Source organism: Zophobas morio, unplaced genomic scaffold, assembly GCF_036711695.1.
Source record: "Zophobas morio isolate AGI-343-1 ecotype UQ-CSIRO unplaced genomic scaffold, CSIRO_AGI_Zmor_V1 ptg000007l, whole genome shotgun sequence".
Lineage (NCBI taxonomy): Eukaryota > Metazoa > Arthropoda > Insecta > Coleoptera > Tenebrionidae > Zophobas > Zophobas morio.
In genome coordinates this window covers 6,229,307-6,249,448 of record NW_026972112.1, presented here as the reverse complement: position 1 = coordinate 6,249,448, position 20,142 = coordinate 6,229,307, and the positions used below count along the sequence as shown (strand labels likewise).

At 28.6% G+C, this 20,142-nt stretch overlaps 1 protein-coding gene across 1 annotated transcript; it reads left to right on the top strand.

Moving 5' to 3' along the window:
* Positions 1 to 6,849: 6,849 nt before the first annotated feature.
* LOC135124042 (digestive cysteine proteinase 1-like) lies at positions 6,850 to 9,287 on the top strand. Its single transcript, XM_064048901.1, has 3 exons — positions 6,850 to 7,080; positions 8,436 to 8,518; positions 9,022 to 9,287. Exons 2-3 carry the CDS (start codon positions 8,459 to 8,461, stop codon positions 9,202 to 9,204), a joined length of 243 nt encoding a protein of 80 aa, XP_063904971.1. The 5' UTR covers positions 6,850 to 7,080; positions 8,436 to 8,458; the 3' UTR covers positions 9,205 to 9,287.
* The last annotated feature ends 10,855 nt before the right edge of the window (positions 9,288 to 20,142 follow it).

The window sequence follows — 20,142 nt, the reverse complement described above, 5'->3', positions numbered from 1 at the left end:
CCCTACTTTGATCGAACCAATAACGAGTTGAGACGTATGCATCGTTACAAAACGAGATTCATCAAATTGTAACTGTCGAAAAATAAAGTTAAAATTGTATTTTCCGTTGCACTACATGTGTTTGAATAAAATCACCAGTTTTTGGGAACACAAATGTTTCATTAGTAACTAAAACATTTAAATATCTAAACTGTCAACGGATAATAGGTAGTTTTCACCAGTCTGACTTTCAGCAGGGACAAACCTTCAGAAAAATTATTTGATTTATATTTCTGACGTTATAATAACGGAACAAATCTTTTTCAAGAAACTATGAATATGGCAAGTCCCTTAAAACCTAAAGTTTTTTCAGTACTACTTTTATGTGTATTAATTCTGGGTATCTCGAAATTTAATGATCATGATTTTACGCTTCGATACACCAAGTGAAAAAATAAGATTAAAAATTTTAATAGGTGATTTCTAGGAGGTATAAGTAACATTATTGAACCCAATTTGTCTATTATCGTTTCAGGTACGTACTCTATACATTCTATACATCATCTAAACCATATTTAAAAAAAATGAAATTGCAGGTGGCTTTTTTTTGTTTCTATCTTCCCTCATCACCATGGCTGTTCGGTTAAATAAAACCAACTATTTACTGTTAATACCTCTGGTCGTTACAATATGTGCTGTAGTAGTAATTCTGAATTATCGATTTTAAATTTTTAGATTTTTCAATTTTTCAATTTTTTGATTTTTTAATTTTTCGGTTTTTCCATTGTCGTTTCAATTTATCGATTTGATATTTTTTGATTTTACAATTCTTTCATTTATTTTTTCCATTTTTCAGTTCCCTTATTTTTAATTTTACGATTTTCCAGTTTTTTGTTTATTCAATTTTCCGTTTCTCCCACTTTACAATCTGCAATTTTTCGATTTTAGAATTCTCATTTCTTCAACTGTTTCATCTGCAATTTTTCGATTTTACCATTTTTCCCATTTTTCAATTTCTCGTTTTTACAATTTTTCATTTATTCAATTTTTCAAATTTTTGATTTTGTTTTTGTAATTTTTCGTTTATTCAGTCAATTATTTTAGGTTTGGATTTCTCAATTCTTCGTTTCTTCAATTTTTCGATTTGTAATTTTTCTCTCCATTCGGTACTTCAGTTTCCCAATTTTTAATTTTTCAATTTTTCTGTTTCGTTTCTTCAGTTTTTCGATTTTATAATTTGTCGTTTTTAATTGTCCATTTTTTAGATTTTCCATTTTTGCGTGTTCTCAATTTTCGATTTTTTAATTTTTTTCCACTAATTTTTCATTTTTCAATTTCCTCATTTTTAATTTTTCGTTTTTTCAATCTTTCAATTTTTCATGTCTTCGTTTCTTCAATTATTCGATTTGCAATTTTTCACTCCATTCGATTTTTCAGTTTCTCAATTTTTAATTTTCCAATTTTTCGTTTCTCAATTTTCAGTTTCTGGTTCTCAATTTCTCGATTTGCAATTTTCCAAATTTTCGGCTTTTTGAATTCTGATTTTTCAACTTTAATTTTTGAGTTTTCAGTTCGTCAATTTTCGAGTTCTCAATTTTTCAATTTCTCGATTTTAAAAATAATTGTTTTTCAGTTTTTCGGTTTATCAATTTTTCGACTTTTTGATTTTACAATTTTTGGTTTTCTCAATTTATTGATTTTTCGATTGTTCAGTTTTTCTCTCCCCAATTTTTCGATCTTTCATTTTTCAGGCGTTCCTATTGTTTAATTTTGTGTTTCCTGGTTTTAAATTTCTAGATTTTTCAATTTTCCATTTCTACGGTTTTTTGATTTCTCTTTTTTGGATTTTATAGTTTTTCATGTTTTCGATTTTTCATTTTCCCAATTTTTAATTTTTCGGTTTTTTGATTTGCAACTTTTCGGGTTTCTAGTTTTACAATTTTTGATTTTTTAACTTTTCTATTTTTCGATTTCTCAGTTTCTCAGTTTTTAATTTTTCGTTTTTACAAATTTTCACTTATTCAATTTTTCAAATTTTTTATTTTGTTTTTATAATTTTTCGTTTATTCAGTTAATTATTTTAGGTTGGATTTCTCAATTCTTCGTTTCTTCAATTTTTCGGTTTGTAATTCTTCACTCCATTCAGTTTCCAAATTTTTAATTTTTCAATTTTTCTGTTTCGTTTGTTCAGTTTTTCTATTTTATAATTTGTCGTTTATAATATTTTTAAGTTTTTGATCCTTTTCCGTTTTTCTATGTTCATTTTTTATATTTTTCATTTTTGCGTGTTCTCAATTTTCAATTTTCAGTTTTCCAATAATTCCGAGTTTTCCGCTTTAAAATATTTAGATTTTTCAAATTTTTATTTTTCGATTTTTCAATTTTTCGTTTCTTTAGTTTACCCGTTTTCCAATTATACGATTTCTATTTTTTTTCCACTACTTTCTCATTTTTCAATTTCCTCGTTTTTAATTTGTTCAATTTTTCGATTTTTCATTTCTTCGTTTCTTCAACTTTTCGATTTGCAATTTTTCACTCCACTCGATTTTTCAATTTCTCAATTTTTAATTTTGCAATTTTTCGTTTCTCAATTTTCAGTTTTTGGTTCTCAATTTCTCGATTTGCAATTTTCCAAATTTTCGGTTTTTTGAATTCTGATTTTTCAATTATAATTTTTGAGTTTTCAGTTCGTCAATTTTCGAATTCTCAATTTTTCAATTTCTCTATTTTAAAAATAATTGTTTTTCAATTTTTCCGTTTATCAATTTTTCGACTTTTTGATTTTACAATTTTTGGTTTTCTCAATTTATTGATTTTTCGATTGTTCAATTTTTTCTCTCCCCAATTTTTCGATCTTTCATTTTTCAGGCGTTCCTATTGTTTAATTTTGTGTTTCCTGGTTTTAAATTTCTAGATTTTTCAATTTTCCATTTCTACGGTTTTTTGATTTCTCTTTTTTGGATTTTATAGTTTTTCATGTTTTCGATTTTTCATTTTCCCAATTTTTAATTTTTCGGTTTTTCGATTTGCAACTTTTCGGGTTTCTAGTTTTACAATTTTTGATTTTTTAACTTTTCTATTTTTCGACTTCTCAGTTTCTCAGTTTTTAATTTTTCGTTTTTACAAATTTTCACTTATTCAATTTTTCAAATTTTTTATTTTGTTTTTATAATTTTTCGTTTATTCAGTTAATTATTTTAGGTTGGATTTCTCAATTCTTCGTTTCTTCATTTTTTCGGTTTGTAATTCTTCACTCCATTCAGTTTCCAAATTTTTAATTTTTCAATTTTTCTGTTTCGTTTGTTCAATTCTTCGATTTTATAATTTGTCGTTTATCAAATTTTTAAGTTTTTGATCCATTTCCGTTTTTCTATGCTCATTTTTTATATTTTTCATTTTTGCGTGTTCTCAATTTTCGATTTTCAGTTTTCCATTAATTTCGAGTTTTCCGATCTAAAATTTTTAGATTTTTCAAATTTTTATTTTTCGATTTTTCAATTCTTCGTTTCTTTAGTTTATCCGTTTTCCAATTATACGATTTTCTACTTTTTTTCCACTACTTTTTCATTTTTCAATTTCCTCATTTTGAATTTTTCGTTTGTTCAATTTTTCGATTTTTCATTTCTTCGTTTCTTCAACTTTTCGATTTGCAATTTTTCACTCCACTCGATTTTTCAGTTTCTCAATTTTTAATTTTCCAATATTTCGTTTCTCAATTTTCAGTTTTTGGTTCTCAATTTCTCGATTTACAATTTTCCAAATTTTCGGCTTTTTGCATTCTGATTTTTCAATTTTAATTTTTGAGGTTTCAGTTCTTCAATTTTCGATTTCTCAATTTTTCAATTTCTTGATTTTGAAAATAATTGTTTTTCAATTTTTCGATCTTTCATTTTTCAGACTTTCCTATTTGTCACTTTTTCGATTTTTCAGTATCTCAATTTTTGATTTTTCAATATTTGCTTCCTTCAGTTTGACAATTTGCAATTTTTCTAATTTTTAGTTTTTTGATTTTTCAACTCAATTATCTTTCAATTTTTCAGTTTTCCAATTTCTTATTTTTTTTATTTTTCAATTTTTGTTTAATTTTGTGTTCCTGGTTTTAAATTTCTAGATTTTTCAATTTTCTATGTCTACAGTGTTTTGATTTCTTTTTTTTTGGATTTTATGGTTTTTCATGTTTTCGATTTTTCATTTTTCCAATTTTTTTATTTTTCTGTTTTTCCATGGTCCTTTCAATTTCTCGATTTGATATTTCTTGATTTTACAATTCTTTGATCTACAGTTTTTCTATTTTTCAGTTCCCTTATTTTTAATTTTACGATTTTCCAGCTTTTTGTTTATTCAATTTTCCATTTCTCCCACTTTACAATCTGCAATTTTTCGATTTTAGAATTTTACGATTTTTTCTTTTTCCCATTTTTCAATTTCTCATTTTTACAATTTTTCACTTATTCAATTTTTCAAATATTTGATTTTGTTTTTGTAATTTTTCGTTTGTTCAGTCAATTATTTTAGGTTTGGATTTCTCAATTCTTCGTTTCTTCAATTTTTCGATTTGTTATTTTTCACTCCATTCGGCCCTTCAGTATCCCAGTTTTTAATTTTTCAATTTTTCTGTTTCGTTTCTTCAGTTTTTCGATTTTATTATTTGTCGTTTTTAAAATTCTTAAATTTTTGTTCCATTTCCGTTTTTCTATGTTCATTTTTTCGATTTTTAATTTTTGCGTGTTTTCCAATAATTTCGAATTTTCCGATTTAAAATTTTTAGATTGTTCAATTTTTCGTTTCTTTATTTTGCAATTATACGATATTCTAATTTTTTTCCCACTACTTTTTCATTTTTCAATTTCTTCATTTTCATTTCTTCGGTTCTTCAATTTTTCGATTTGTAATTTTTCACTCCACTCCATTTTTCAGTTTCTCAATTTTTAATTTTCCAATATTTCGTTTCTCAATTTTCAGTTTTTGGCTCTCAATTTCTCGATTTGCAATTTTCCAAATTTTCGCCTTTTTGAATTCTGATTTTTCAATTTTAATCTTTTGAGGTTTCAGTTCTTCAATTTTCGATTTCTCAATTTTTCAATTTTTCGATTTTAAAAATAATTGTTTTTCAATTTTTCGATCTTTCATTCTTCAGACTTTCCTATTTCTCACTTTTTCGATTTTTCGGTATCTCAATTTTTGATTTTTCAATATTAATTTGCTTCCGTCAGTTTGACGATTTGCAATTTTTCAAATCTTTAGTTTTTCGATTTTTCAACGTATTATCTTTCAATTTTTCAGTTTTTCAATTTCTTTTTTTTCTGTTTCTCAATATTTGAATTTGCTGGTTTTAAATTTCTAAATTTTTCAATTTTCCAGTTCTACAGTTTTTTTATTTCTTTTTTTTTATTTTATAGTTTTTCATGTTTTCGATTTTTCATCTTCCCAATTTTTTAATTTTTCGATTTTTCCATTGTCGTTTCAATTTCTCGATTTGATATTTTTTGATTTTACAATTCTTTGATCTACAGTTTTTCCATTTTTCAGTTCCCTTATTTTTAATTTTACAATTTTCCAGTTTTTTGTTTATTCAGTTTTCCGTTTCTCCCACTTTACAATCTGCAATTTTTCGATTTTAGAATTCTCATTTCTTCAACTGTTTCATCGCGCAAATTTTTCGATTTTACGATTTTTTCTTTTTCCCATTTTTCAATTTCTCGTTTTTACAATTTTTCAGTTATTCAATTTTTCAAATTTTTTATTTTGCTTTTGTAATTTTTCGTTTATTCAATTAATTATTTTAGGTTTGGATTTCTCAATTCTCCGTTTGTGCAATTTTGCGATTTGTATTTTTTCACTGCATTCGGTCCTTCAGTTTCCCAATTTTTAATTATTTTTCAATTTTTCTGTTCCGTTTCTTCAGTTTTTCGATTTTATAATTTGTCGTTTTTAAAATTCTTGAATTTTTGTTCCATTTTCGTTTTTCTATGTTCATTTTTTAGATTTTTCATTTTTGCGTGTTTTCGATTTTCAGTTTTCCAATAGTTTCGACTTTTACGATTTAAAATTTTTAAAAAGGTGGACTATCACAGTTCAACTAGGACGAACTGTCCTAAAATAGGGTTAATTCGGTGGTTTCAATAATACAACATGACTAAAATGTTGCTTAATTTTTTTTCTAGTAATAAAAACATTGTTTCTTACTTCAAGCTACTTCAAAAAACTAGAATTTGAACTTGACATTGAAAATCGCTTTTTCAGTATCACTTTTATGTGTACTAATTCTGATCAATTCAAAATTTAACGACTGTGATTTTACGGTCCAATACATCGAGTCAATAAACAAAAATTAAAAATTTTAGTGGGTGACCTGTCGGAAGTATACTTAAAAAATAGGTCCCCGTTTCCGTCTGTCTGTCTGTGTGTCAGTCTGCCCAACGACGCATTGGTCCAATTTGCGTGGAATAACCCAAATAATACTTTCGCAACGTCCAGTTCAATAAATCTGTCCGCGCAGACGAACAAATTTTTAATCAAAGAAAACTCCTATCCTGCTGTATGCAATTATCTTTGAGTATTTTATGTGTTCTTTTGTACACAATCTCACTATAATTTACGCTGTCCATCAGGCAGAAATCCAGAATAACACTTTATTTTCGTGCGAAATGCCGTTGGACGGCCAAAAACTATTTACTTCTGCCTCTAACGGTCATTAAAGCTTCCGCCTATTAATAATGAAAAATGACAGAAAACATGCTCGTATTTTATAGGATTGTGATGGCAAGTTGAAATTTTTTAATTTTAGCTTAGTTGCGTCACGGTGTATCGCACGCCGAAGTGTTGGAGTTAAAATATCATTCAAACGACAGGTTTCCACCCTATAATTTCTGTGCTTGTCAGATATAAGCTATCAAATATTAAATAAAAAGAGGCTTGTTTATATAACGCAAGGCCGAATATTTCAAATTGTAAAATTAGCGGTAGTTGCGCATCGGTAGGAATTTTCAGAAGAAGTGGGGCGGCATATCCGTGTCTGAAAAGAGAATTTAATCGTAGTAATGCAATTGTAAGTATAACGTGGTGCAAGGAGGATTTTTTCAACGAGAATTTTGTGAAGAGGTAAATTTAGTAAACACTGTGGCTGCAATGTTGCATTTAATAACTAGAGTGATTTTTGAAAATTTTGCTTTTTGCTCATTTTTTGTATTTTTGCTTAAAAATAATGCTTGTAAATTTTGGAAATAGTTGTCAAAGAATTTTACATTTTTGATAAGCGTTTCCATTATGATTTGTCGCAGTACCTACCACAACAATAAAATTGTTATATCCGTGTATAAGTGCCAAGCGGATGTAATTTACACCCTCACGCTGCTATTTTTGTATCATTATTTCTAGATGAATGTTTTGTTTATTCAAATAAAAATGTTAAATGCACTTTTTTCGAAAAGTTGAGCCAACGGCTGGAAATAAATTTTTGCTGCATTTAACGTAAGAAATATTTATCAAAATCCAAAAATAAATAAATCATTAAGTAAAATAGGAATCTATAATTTGTTTTCTTGTTCTTGTTCTTGTTCTTGTTCTTGTGCTATGTACAGGAAACATTTGCAGCGTCATGTGTTACCAATGTGACTAACTATTGTTGTGTACAAAGCTCTGTATTATAGTGTATTGTTGGTTGCAGAACACAAAACAACATATCTTGCTTCAGAAATTTATTAAAACGTTATTGTGTTGGAATTCCGTGCAAAAAGTGAAAAGGCACGACGTCGATTTTTATAATTGAGCTGTTTTTCAAGTTCTGTTGTTTCAAATTAAAAAAAAATTGTAAAAATTGATTATTGAGAATTTCAAGTGAAACACGAACATAAAAGTGTCAGTTAAGTTATAATTAGAAAAGTTGTTTAAACTATTCTAACATAACGACACATCTTAAACAAGTCTCTATTTTGTATAAATTTGATTATTATGACTTTGGAACTTGGAGCAGCTTCTGTTATAATATGTTACAATTTTTTTCTAATTTCCGTTCACGATTTTGTAATTATTTAGCCTCTTTAGAACGAATTATAACCAAAATGGAAATAGAATTACTATATTCTTAATTTTGATACAAATTTTGCTAGAACCTAACCCCTTAATTAATATAACATGTTTTCGTAATTCAGAAATTCGTTAGATCTTTCCGAAATTTAGCATTTTTAAAAATATTTGTATTATCTGATATCACTTAAATTTTGTTTACGTGATCAAAAATGCCAGAGGTTACCTAAGTTTAGACTTCTAAAAAGGCAGGCACGTGTTTAAAAACAAGAAAATTGTATTTTTAGACCCTTTGAAGCTATTTTCGGTTTTTATTCATTTTTTCGAGAATTTTAAAAACGTTCGATTTCTGATTTTCAGATTAAAATAGCAAATCGATACTTTTAGAAAAGCGCCCAAAGTATCATTTTGTAATTTCACCATTATTACAGGACCGTACACACCTAATCTCCTAATGGACCAACCGGTGGCCTTAACTGAGGAATACATAGAAGAAAAGTGGAATGAGTTCAAGGTATTTTTATTTTAAGGTTATAATTGTGCAATGACGTCATTAATTTCTGAGGTATGACGTCATATGCATTTTTGAAAGAAGAATACATTGCGTGTTACAATTGTTTTCTCAGTTCAACGATAATAAATAATAGGAAATAGTTTTATTTATCAAATTGAAGAAACTCGCAGACGAACAAAAACAAATATGAAATAATCACATTTCGGAAGAAAAACACTCCGAAATAAATTATGTTTCCTATCTAATTTCGTCTTAAAGTTGATTATTGTCCTAGCAATTTTGCTGCGATCTTTACTTTGCTTTCAAAAGCAGATTAAACCCCACACATCTTTTGGTATCAATGGTTTATTTTTACTGCGAAAACAAATCAAAGAGCATTCTTCATAGCAATTGCCGATATTGTTTTATTTATAGTTAAAAGGCTGTTGACGTCATAGCTCAGAAGTTAGACTTAAATTTAATTCCACAATTACATACTGTAAAAACCTTGTCTTTAATTGAAGGAGAAATTCCGAAAAAATTATGCGGACGAAGAAGAAGAAAACTACAGAAAAGGACTCTTCATCACAAGTCTGAAAATGGTTGAGGACCATAACGAAAAGTACGAAAACGGGTTGGTCAACTACAAAATGGGAATTAACCAGTATGCGGATTACTCTAAAGATGAAATGCCTTCAAGACGTTAAACGTCAATTTTTATTCTTTCTATAACTACTTACATAATATTTATTTATACTAAAATAAAGATTTAAAAATTATAAAAACAAAACAGTCTACGTTCATTTGATATTCGCCCGACTTGACCAACCGACAACTGTGTAACCCTACCTTTACAACAATCCCGGACTTGTTAAGATGTCATACACCGATTTTATACCTTGTTGCTGTCGGAATTTGCTGATAATATCCCATAATTGTTGAAAATTTGCCTGAAAGCGCCGTTTTCACCGTACATCGTCTTAGCATGACGTGCATTCGAGTGCATTATTCAACATATGTTCCCACCGTCCCACAGATGTGACGTGACATAGATTTTTCATATCGTTTTACACAAAACCGCCGCACAATATGGGACGCAATTAGCAAGAACAACAAAGGTAACCTCATAAATAAATGCATTTAATTAGCGTCACGAAAATCCTTAAAAGGTTAATAAGCGAAAAGCTTGGGACGATCTTCGTTACGACACATGATTAATCGTGAAGATTCCAATAATGTAAAACATTTAACAATCTATTATCCATCTAGAGCCAAGTTGCAATAAATTTTGCAACACGCCTTCCTCGTTTCACGGGAAAATAAATTTACATGTGGTAATTGCGACACGAGAACGCGGCTTCGGTTTATTTTCAATGTTAGATACATAGAATTGACGTTTTAATTTAATATGTAATATATGTAAGGGTGAATTTGTGATTAAGACAGGGTTGAAATTTGACACTTAATAATGTATCTAATGCTCTAATTTTGGCTAAAGTTTGCTTGAAATTATTTTAAATAAATATTTCGGCACTCTGTCAACAGTTAGATTCCTGAAATTTCTCGTATTTTAAATTTTCAGCAGGTGACTGAATACCGGGGTCAGCAGCATTTGACAATTTTCGGGTACTCGATTTCGCATTTTTTTGTTTAAAATCAGACACAGTAATTTGTTTCATCATTATTATAATAATTCTAAATTTACAGTATAAAAATAACTGCCTCTGTAAACCGAGGGAATCGATCTTTTCAAGCGGATTATTTTTAGAACATATGGTAGTAGATACCAATGAAGATATAACACATTTATTAGTGTTAGCCATGTGCTAGCTCTATTTGAATAAGTTGATGGTTTCAGTGGCTGAGACTGGGTCGAATGTGATCATTTGTTTTACAAACTACCCCTTGATATTGGTGCTCAAACTTATTAATTGTTGTTAATATTATATTATATTTATGGGTAGATGTTTTGTTAACACGAACAAATAATAATTATAGGTGTATCATATGTGTATGACAAATTAGTCCAAAGAAGTAATATTGACATTTCAATACAAAAAAGTGAGACTTCTTGGACGTGATTGGGGACGTAAAACGACTACATATCAAGGCAGATTCATAAACAACAAGTACAAAAGTAGATAGATATATTTGTAATGTCTTTGATTAAATTGCAAATTGCATAACCTCATTTGTATATCAATAATAATTTTAATTTTTTGCAGTCAAAATTACAGTAGATTTGAAGAATATCGATAAACGCACAACTTTTCCAAAATTTAAATTTTTGATTATTTACGTATTTCTTATTTGGCACAGACTTTTTGTGTTTCTTGCATTCCTTGAATTTTTTGGGTTTTTAAAATTTTTGGCATTTTTTGATTTTTTGGATAGTTTCGATTTTTTTTTTAATTTTTCAAATTGCAAGATATTTTTTCGAATTGTTTGTATCATTTGTATTGTTTGGATCTTTTGAAATCTTTGGAATTTCTGGATTTTTTTTGACTTTTTCGATTTTATATTTAGTTTTTTTTAGATTTTTCGAGTTTTTTGTATTGCTTGAATTTTTGGATGCATAAAATTTTTGGATTTTTTGAAATTTTTTTGAGTTTTTTGGATTTTCTACTTGGTTTTATTAGATTTGTTCAGTTTCTTGCATTCCTTGAATTTTTTGGGTTTTTTAAATCTTGGATTTTTTGATTGTTTAAATTTTTCCATTTTTTGGATTTTTTTAATTTTTTGTATTTTTATAGATTTTAAGATACTTTTTCGAATTTTTGGATTTTCTACATTTTTTGGATTGTTTGGATTTTTTGGATTGTTTAAATTTTTTGGATTTTTAAAATTTATAGATTTTTTGGTTTTTCTATTTAGGTTTATTAGACTTTTTGAGTTTCTTGCAATCTCTGAATTTTTTGGGTTTTTAAAATTTTTGGCATTTTTAATTTTTTGAATTGTTTGAATTGTTTGAATTTTTTGAAATCCTTGGAATTTTTGTTTTTTTTTTTGATTTTCAGTTTGGTTTATTAGATTTTTTGAGATTCTTGCATTTTTTGAATTTTTGAAATCTTTGGATTTTTTGGATATTCTATTTGATTTCATTAGATTTTTTAAGTTTCTTACATTTCTTGAATTTTTTGGATTTTTAAAACTTTAAGATTTTTTGGTTTTTCTATTTAGGTTTATTAGACTCAATGAGTTTCTTGCATTCTCTGAATTTTTTTGTTATTTAAATTTTTTTGAATTTCTTGTTCGAGATTTTTTGAGTTTTTTGAAACCTCTGGAACTTTTGTTTCTTTTGGATTTTCAATTTAGTTTTATTAGATTTTTTGAGTTTCTTGCACATCTTGAATTTTTTAGATTTTCAGAATTTTTTGGATTTTTTTGATTTTTTTTAATTTCCTATTTGGTTTTGTTAGATTTGTTGAGTTTCTTGCATTCCTTGAATTTTTTGGGTTTTTTAAATTTTTGGCATTTTTTGATTTTTTGGATTGCTTCGATTTTTTTTTTATTGGTTTTTCTATTTAGGTTTATTAGACTTTTTGAGTTTCTTACAATCTCTGAATTTTTTAGGTGTTTAAAATTTTTGGCATTTTTAATTTTTTTGAATGATTACAAGATGTTTTTTCGAATTGTTTGGATCTTCTGAAACCTTTGGAATTTTTGGATTTTTTTTGAGTTTTTCGATTTTATATTTCGTTTTTTTTTAGATTTTTCGAGTTTCTTGTATTGCTTGAATTTTTGGATGTATAAAATTTTTGGATTTTTTGAAATTTTTTTGATTTTTTGGATTTTCTATTTGGTTTTATTAGATTTGTTCAGTTTATTGCATTCTTCGAATTTTTTGGTTTTTTAAAATCTTGGATTTTTTGATTGTTTAAATTTTTCCATTTTTTTTGGATTTTTTTTAATTTTTTGTATTTTTTTAGATTTTAAGATACTTTTTCGAATTTTTGGATTTTCTACATTTTTTGGATTGTTTGGATTTTTTGGATTGCTTAAATTTTTTGGATTTTTTTGATTTTCTATTTGATTTCATTAGATTTTTTGAGTTTCTTTCATTTCTTGAATTTTTTGGATTTTAAAATTTTTGGATTTTTAAAATTTATAGATTTTTTGGTTTTTCTATTTAGGTTTATTAGACTTTTTGAGTTTCTTGCAATCTCTGAATTTTTTAGGTTTTTAAAATTTTTGGCATTTTTAATTTTTTTGATTGATTGAATTGTTTGAATTTTTTGAAATCCTTGGATTTTTTTTTTTGGATATTCATTTTGGTTTATTAGATTTTTTGAGATTCTTGCATTTTTTGAATGTTTTGAAATCTTTGGATTTTTTGGATTTTCTATTTGATTTCATTAGATTTTTTAAGTTTCCTAAATTTCTTGAATTTTTTGGATTTTTAAAATTTATAGATTTTTTGGCTTTTCTATTTAGGTTTATTAGACTTCATGAGTTTCTTGCATTCTCTGAATTTTTTAGATTTTTAGAAAATTTTCAATTTTTTTTTAAATTTTTAACTTTTTGATTGGATGGATTTTTTTTTATTTTTCAGTTTTTTGATTTTTTTGTATTTTTTAGATTTTAAGGTATTTTTTCGAATTTTTGGATTTTCTTTTTATGAATTGTTTGGATTTTTTGGATTGTTTGGATTTTTTGGATTGTTTGGATTTTTGGATTTTTTGGATTTTTTGGATTTTTGGAATTTTTTGGATTTTTTGGATCGGAAAATTGGGAAACTAAAGAATCGAAAAATTGAAAAATGCTAATATCGAACTATCGAAAAATTGGCTATTCGAAATACTGAAATATTGAAAATCAAAAAACTGAAAAATCAAGAAATCGAAGTCAGAAAATCGAAAATTAAAAAAACGAAAAATTGAGGAACCGAAAAACTGAAAAATCAGGGAATTGAAAAAATCCAAAACAGAAATGACGAAAATTTCGGAAATCGAAAACCAGAAAAATCTGAAAATCGAAAAGTGGAAAAACCAAAAAATAGCAAAATCAATAGTTTAAAAAATCATAAAAATTAAAAACCGACAAATCCAACACCAAGAAAACGAAAAATCGAAAAATCGAGGAATTGAAATAACCATCTAAAATTTAAAAATTAAAAAAATTGAAAAACAGAAATATCGAAAAACTGAAAACTCGAAAAATCGAGCAATCGAAAAATTTGTAACATTAACAACTGAAAAACGAAAATATCGAAAAATTGAAGAATCGAGAAATTGGAAAAATAAAAAAATCCAGAATTGGAAAATCAAAAAGTAGAAAAATCCGAAAATTGAAGAAAAATTGAAAAATCCCAAAACTACATCGAGAAAAGCCGAAATTAAAAAAAACAAACACCAGGAAATTGAAAAAATCCAATACAGAAATGACGACAATTTGGAAAATCGAAAAACTGAAAAAACGAAAAACCGAGAAACCGAAACGTCGAGAAGTTAAAAAACTGAAATATCGAGTAATCGAAACACCAAAAGATTAGGAAATCGAAAAGTCTAAAATAATAGTGAAATCGAAAAATTGTTATCTCTACATTTTAAATTTTTTCACAAAAATCTCGATGTCCAGGATAAAAATGCAACAGGGATTCATAAACCAGAAGTTCAGGACTGTTACTTTTAATCATTTAAATGACAAATAAATTAACAAAATTGTAGGACGACATCATTAATTCGGGGGAAGGGGGTATGAACGGACAAATTTAAAGTGTTATTTTTTTTCAAAACTCTGGATGCGAAAGGTTAAAACTCAAGACAGATTCATAAACTACAAATGGAGGAGTATTCGATTTTACAATTAAGCTCCGCCCCTCAGTCGGACAAACGAATGAAAAATTCATCACATTTGAGACTGCTTACTTTTTACTTCTTTTTTCTTGACATGTATAGTTTTCTTTCAACAACATGATACTTAAAAACATGTTTCAAATGGTAGTTTCTTATAGAGAACTAAGGATTTTGCAATTAGGCTCCGCCTGAGAAAGGGGAGGGTGGGCAGGATTTGTATTATACATTTTTTTTAATATGTGTACATTGTTTTCTTTTCACGACAATAAGCTGAAAACATGTTTAAAAGGGTAAATTTGTAGAGAAGTGTAGGGGATAAAACTTACAATTTTAAACATGTTTTCAGTGTTCAACTATGTATATTAAGAAAAAAAAAGCAAAATATAAACAAAACCCAAAAACCCTAGCTCATGGAATAATGGAATTTAGTTTAACAATAAAGACGAACGAGTTCTATGTATACATTCACTTTTTTAACATGAAATCACTGATAGTAAACTAATTTTTTTTTATTTATCCGAATTTTTATTTTACTACAGCAAAATTGAAGAAGAAAAAAAAAATTCTTAAAGCATTTTCTGCGCTTTGTTTTCCACACACGTTTTTACATCAAAAATGAAACATCTGTTTTTTGAAACTCATGAGATTATTTTATTTATTAATTTCTTCTGAACAGTCCAGTTCAAAATCAGAAAATGAATTATAAAAAAAAAAAATAATGAAAAATGGCAAATATTTCCATGGCCAACTCTAATCTGAAAACTTTTCGATCACCTATTATTATCAAAGTAACAGTAGATTTGAAGAACATCGGTAAATACACAACTTGCACAAAATTTAAATTTTTTATTATTATTTACGTATTTCTTATTTCATTCAGAAAAATATTAATTACTAATAGTTTTTGAAAAAATATGTCCTGAGATCCAATGCTGTTTGAGTTTTGATAAGATATTTTCATTTTTGTATAGTAATAAGGTCCATGGAACGAATACCCCGTTTGCGCCTCTGTGTCTGTCGTCTGTCGTCTGTGTCAATTTTTATTAAATGGATAATTTCGCAAACTACTGGATCGACTGTAGTAAAATTTTTGTTTGTAGTTTAGGAAAATCGTGTAGATTGTAAAATCCTAACCAAAATTTGTCTAATCATCTTCAACAAACTTAAATGATGTCACCTCAAATTTTTCATAATAAATACTATTTAGATTTTACAAAATAACATACTCCTGTACTTGTGATTTATGAAGCAGTCTTGAATTTTTCTCTTCGCTATCGAGATTTTCGCAAAAAAAGTGGATGACTTCGATTACCTAATGTGGCTTTTTTTTATTTTACACTGTGACTGATATTATTTATATTTTTTAGCTTATAAGCAGTAGGCGGAAATTTATCTTACGGATGCAATTCCCCAGTTGAAGCAAGGTGTGTTTTACGGCGAGTAGCGGGGACGCTTTGATCTGGTCCACAAGGTCGTAGCCAGTGCGTCGCTAGGAGTGGTTACAGCTTGTTAAAAAACTACTTCTATATTACTATATTACTTCAAAAAACAATACTCGATGCCCTTTTTAATTTTTCAAACACAGGACCACAGATTTGTGATCTTGAAATGTTATATTATGTTGATATAGTCCAAAAGAAAAATATATTTGTAATCAAACTATCGTCGCGACAGCACTGGATCTAGCGTATGAAACACAATTCCGCCCGTTGCTTATAAGAGATATCACAAAAAAAATCCCTAAATTAAATATAATTTTTCCAAGAAGCAGGATTTGTTGGATTGTACTTTAAGAGCGACGTAAGTTTCGTCGAAATAGCCTTCGATCAATTTTTTGCGTTAGAGCATAAAATGGTTTATGGAATAAATCAAAAATAGTCGGTCTAATTTTTCTAAAATTCTGGGAACATAATATTGTTATTGTTGCTGGTGTCATCCTGTATGTATCAAAATTTATATACAGGGTAGCTCAACTAAAAGAGGACGGACACTCCGTATATATATATATATATTTATGTTTATAAATAAAGACGAATGAGTTCTATGTATGCATCACTTCATTAACCTGAAATCATTAGCCCCGCCCACCCACCCTCTATTTTTTTCTTTTTTCTTATTTGCCAAAATCGATCTTACTTTAGCAGATACTAAGCCCGCCCGTCCACCCGCCCTCTATTTTTTTAGGAGGATCTCATTAGCCAAAGTCAGTCTTATCTTACCAGGTGCTAGGTTTCTAAGAAACTAAAGAGCGGGTGGGTGGGGCTAGCGCTTGCTTAGATAAGCCTGATATTGCCAAATGACATATCGTTGAAGAAAATAAAGGGTGGGTGGGCGGGCCAATACTTGCCAAGATATGACTGGTTTTGCCAAAATTATACCCTTTACCCTTCATTTTCTTAAAGGGTATGTCATTTGCCAATATCAGTCTTTCTTAGCAAGTACTAGCCCCGCCCACCCACCCTCTCTTTTCTTAGAGCATATGTGATTTGCGAAAATCAGTCTTATCTTAGCAGGTACTAGCCCTCTAAAAAAATAAAGGGCTTGTGGCCGGGGCTAGTGCTTGCCAAGATAAAGCTGATATTGACAAACAACATATCCTTTAAAAAATTAAAGAGTGGGCGGGTGGGACTAGTACTTGTCAAAATAAGACTGATTTTGGCAAATGATCTATTCTCTCAGAAAATAAAGAACGGGTGGGCGGGGCTAGTACTTGCTAAGATAAAATTGGCATTGCCAAATGACATACCCTTGAAGAAAATAAAGGGTAGGTGGGCGGTACCAATTCTTGCCAAGATAAGACTGGTTTTGCCAAATGATATACCGTCTACCCTTCATTTTCTTAGAGGGTATGTAATTTGCCAATATCAGTCTTTCTTAGCAGGTACTAGCCCCGCCCACCCACCCTCTCTTTTCTTTTGGATATGTGATTTGCGAAAATCAGTCTTATCTTAGCAGGTACTAGCCCTCTAAAAAAATAAAGGGCGCGTTGCCGGGGCTAGTGCTTGCCAAGATAAAGCTGATATTGCCAAATAACATGTCCTTTAAAATATTAAAGGGAGGGCGGGTGGGGCTAGTATTTGTCAAAATAAGACTGATTTTGGCAAATGACCTATTCTCTAAGAAAATAAAGGGCGGGTGAGCGGGGCTAGTGTTTGGTAAGGTAAGACTGATTTTTTTTCGTCGTTATTTGAAGATCTTGTGCGAAAATTGCTTCAGATTATTAATTTGCATCAAATTCTCGATAAGCCAGCAGTTTTTCCTATTCAAATAATACCCGTTTTAAAATTTTTTGGAAATTATTTTTCCAGTTGTCCACAGTTATTTGGGCAAGCAATAATTTCGACTTTTTTTTTAATTCTTTCAAAAACAATGCACAAGAGGTCCACAAGACTTTTTTCAAATTCTTTCAAGTACAAACCAAAATAGGTTCCAAAGATTCTTTCACAATTTAAAAGTTATACACAAGCAGTTCCAAACTTTTTCAAAAATAAAAAAACCTAAATTTTTCAAAATTCTTTCAGAAACAAAATAAAAGACCTGTACAATTTTTAAGGTTCTTTCAAAAATATTCACAAAGGGCTCCAAAGACTGTTTCGCATATTTATTGAAAAAGACACTAGGAGCAAGAGTTTTTTAAAACACCTGGGAGCTTCCAGATTTTTTCAAATTTTTTATATACAAAACACAAGATTCTTTCACAATTTACAAATAACTATTTCTAAATCAAAAACACCAGGGTTTCCCAAAGTTTTTCTAAATGTTTTTCAAAAACAAAAGTTTTGTAGGATTTTTTAATATTTTTCAAAAATAAGTATGAAGAGCTTCAAAGAATATTTCACATATTAAAAAAAAAACACCAGAAACTTCAAAGATTTTAAGTAATAGAGTAATAGAGTAACATTGGCAAATGGCTTATTCTCTAAGAAAATAAAAGGCGGGTGGGCGGGGCTAGTACTTGCTAAGATAAAACTGTTATTGCCAAATGACATTCCCTTGAAGAAAACAAAGGGTGAACGGGCGGGGCCAATACTTGCCAAGATAAGACTGATTTTGCCAAATGATATACCCTTTATCCTTCATTTTCTTTGTTTTCTTCATTTGGCAATAACATTTTATCTTAGCAAGTACTAACCCCGCCCACCCGCCCTTTATTTTCTTAGAGAATAAGCCATTTGCCAATATTACTCTTTCTTAGGAGGTACTAGCCCCGCCCACCCACCCTCTCTTTTCTTAGAGCATATGTGATTTGCGAAAATCAGTGTTATCCTAGCAGGTACTAGCCCCGCCCACCCACTCTCTCTTTTCTTAGAGGGTATGTGATTGCCAAAATTAGTTTTATCTTTGCAAGTACCGATCATTAACTTTTCCAAAAATTATCAAAATTTGGAAACATTACGAGCTTGCTAAGAATGAAACATCAGTTTTGAATGTCATGAGATTAATTCATTTATTATTCTTATTTGAACAATCGTGTCCAATATTTTTCCAAATTTTACGTAAAGTTGTACTAGCAAACGTTGGTGTGAATTTTTTTTTTTTTTTAAGAACAATTGAAATTAATTTGAAATAAAAAATTTTAATGGAATTTCTGTAATACCTATAGTTTTTTTAATATCATTACCTTCGACTAATAAATATAGAAGTTATTCGAGGTGTACTTTTTAGCTGATTCATCCTACACAATATAAGTAATGATTTCATAACAAAATTCACCGGTAAAATTGACCTTTACTTTATCTTAACATATAGAGTTTCTTAAAATTTCAGTTACTACTTGTCTAAAAAACTACAGATTGTATTTCTTGCTATTTTCGAATCTTTAGTTTAGTAATACACCCTTGAACTTTACACACAAATGGGTTATCTAAAAAAAAAAACAAGATTTTACAACGAAAGTTTTCAATTTACCACTATTGTCGGTAGGTTCATGAGACCAGAAGAGGGGACTCGCCAATTGTAGTAGAAGAAGAATCAGAATTATACTTTTTTTTTAATTGAGTGATGATTATTTTAGAAATTTTAATTATTTTAACTTTATCTTTTAAACAAATATATAACTTCTTTACAATTTTGAGAACTTCCAAGTCGGATGAATAAATTTTAGTTAACACTTTTACTTTGGCCCTCACCCGTTTTGCACGGTAGTCAATATTTAGTCAGTCTAGAGTAGACTAAAGAAATCAGTGATGTTAGTTTTATTAAATAAAAAAATGTGTCTTAATTATCTTTTAAAATCTCAATTTCGATTTAATAGTTTGACACGAAAAAATTACTTACGTTTTAGAAGAAATCCTCAAAGAACTCGCCATGTACTTCGTGGTACTAATGAAGACATCGTATAAATAAATTTTTTAGAGACTTTAAATTCTGTTTTTATTATAAAATATAAACTTAAACGAAAAGTAGATTATCTATTAATTAGTGTTAGACCACTTCGGTTTTTTGGTATGTTAAAAGATAAAGTTGGTCGAATTTCATCCATGATTTTTTATGACAGCAATGAAAAACCAAACTTTAAACACATGTCAAAATGATGTCAAGTTTGCTATTTTAGGTGCTTTCCATAGCTCTAGCAAACATACCAGGTGATCAAGATTCAAGGGTTATATTTTTTCCACCGGTAGCGGTTCTAACGTTTCAAACTTTATCATTCCAAAACGCATTCTCCCATATGGCCCAGACCGACCTGTCGGAAAGATTTTAATCGCAAACCAACAACAGCACATGTTTTACGATGTAGCTTTTGGTGGGTGCAATATAGGTAGGTAGGTATTGCGACATTGTGGCATTGTTTATCCTCTGTGCGCACTCACCTCTAGCCTTAGGTGGGGGATGAACGAGCATTGTCGC

Excerpts from the sequence above, each read along its gene's own strand:
- LOC135124042 (XM_064048901.1), top strand. The coding sequence starts at position 8,459 with ATGGACCAACCGGTGGCCTTAACTGAGGAATACATAGAAGAAAAGTGG. Across the intron at positions 8,519-9,021 it reads AAAAGTGGAATGAGTTCAAG|GAGAAATTCCGAAAAAATTA; the intron begins GTATTTTTATTT and ends CTTTAATTGAAG.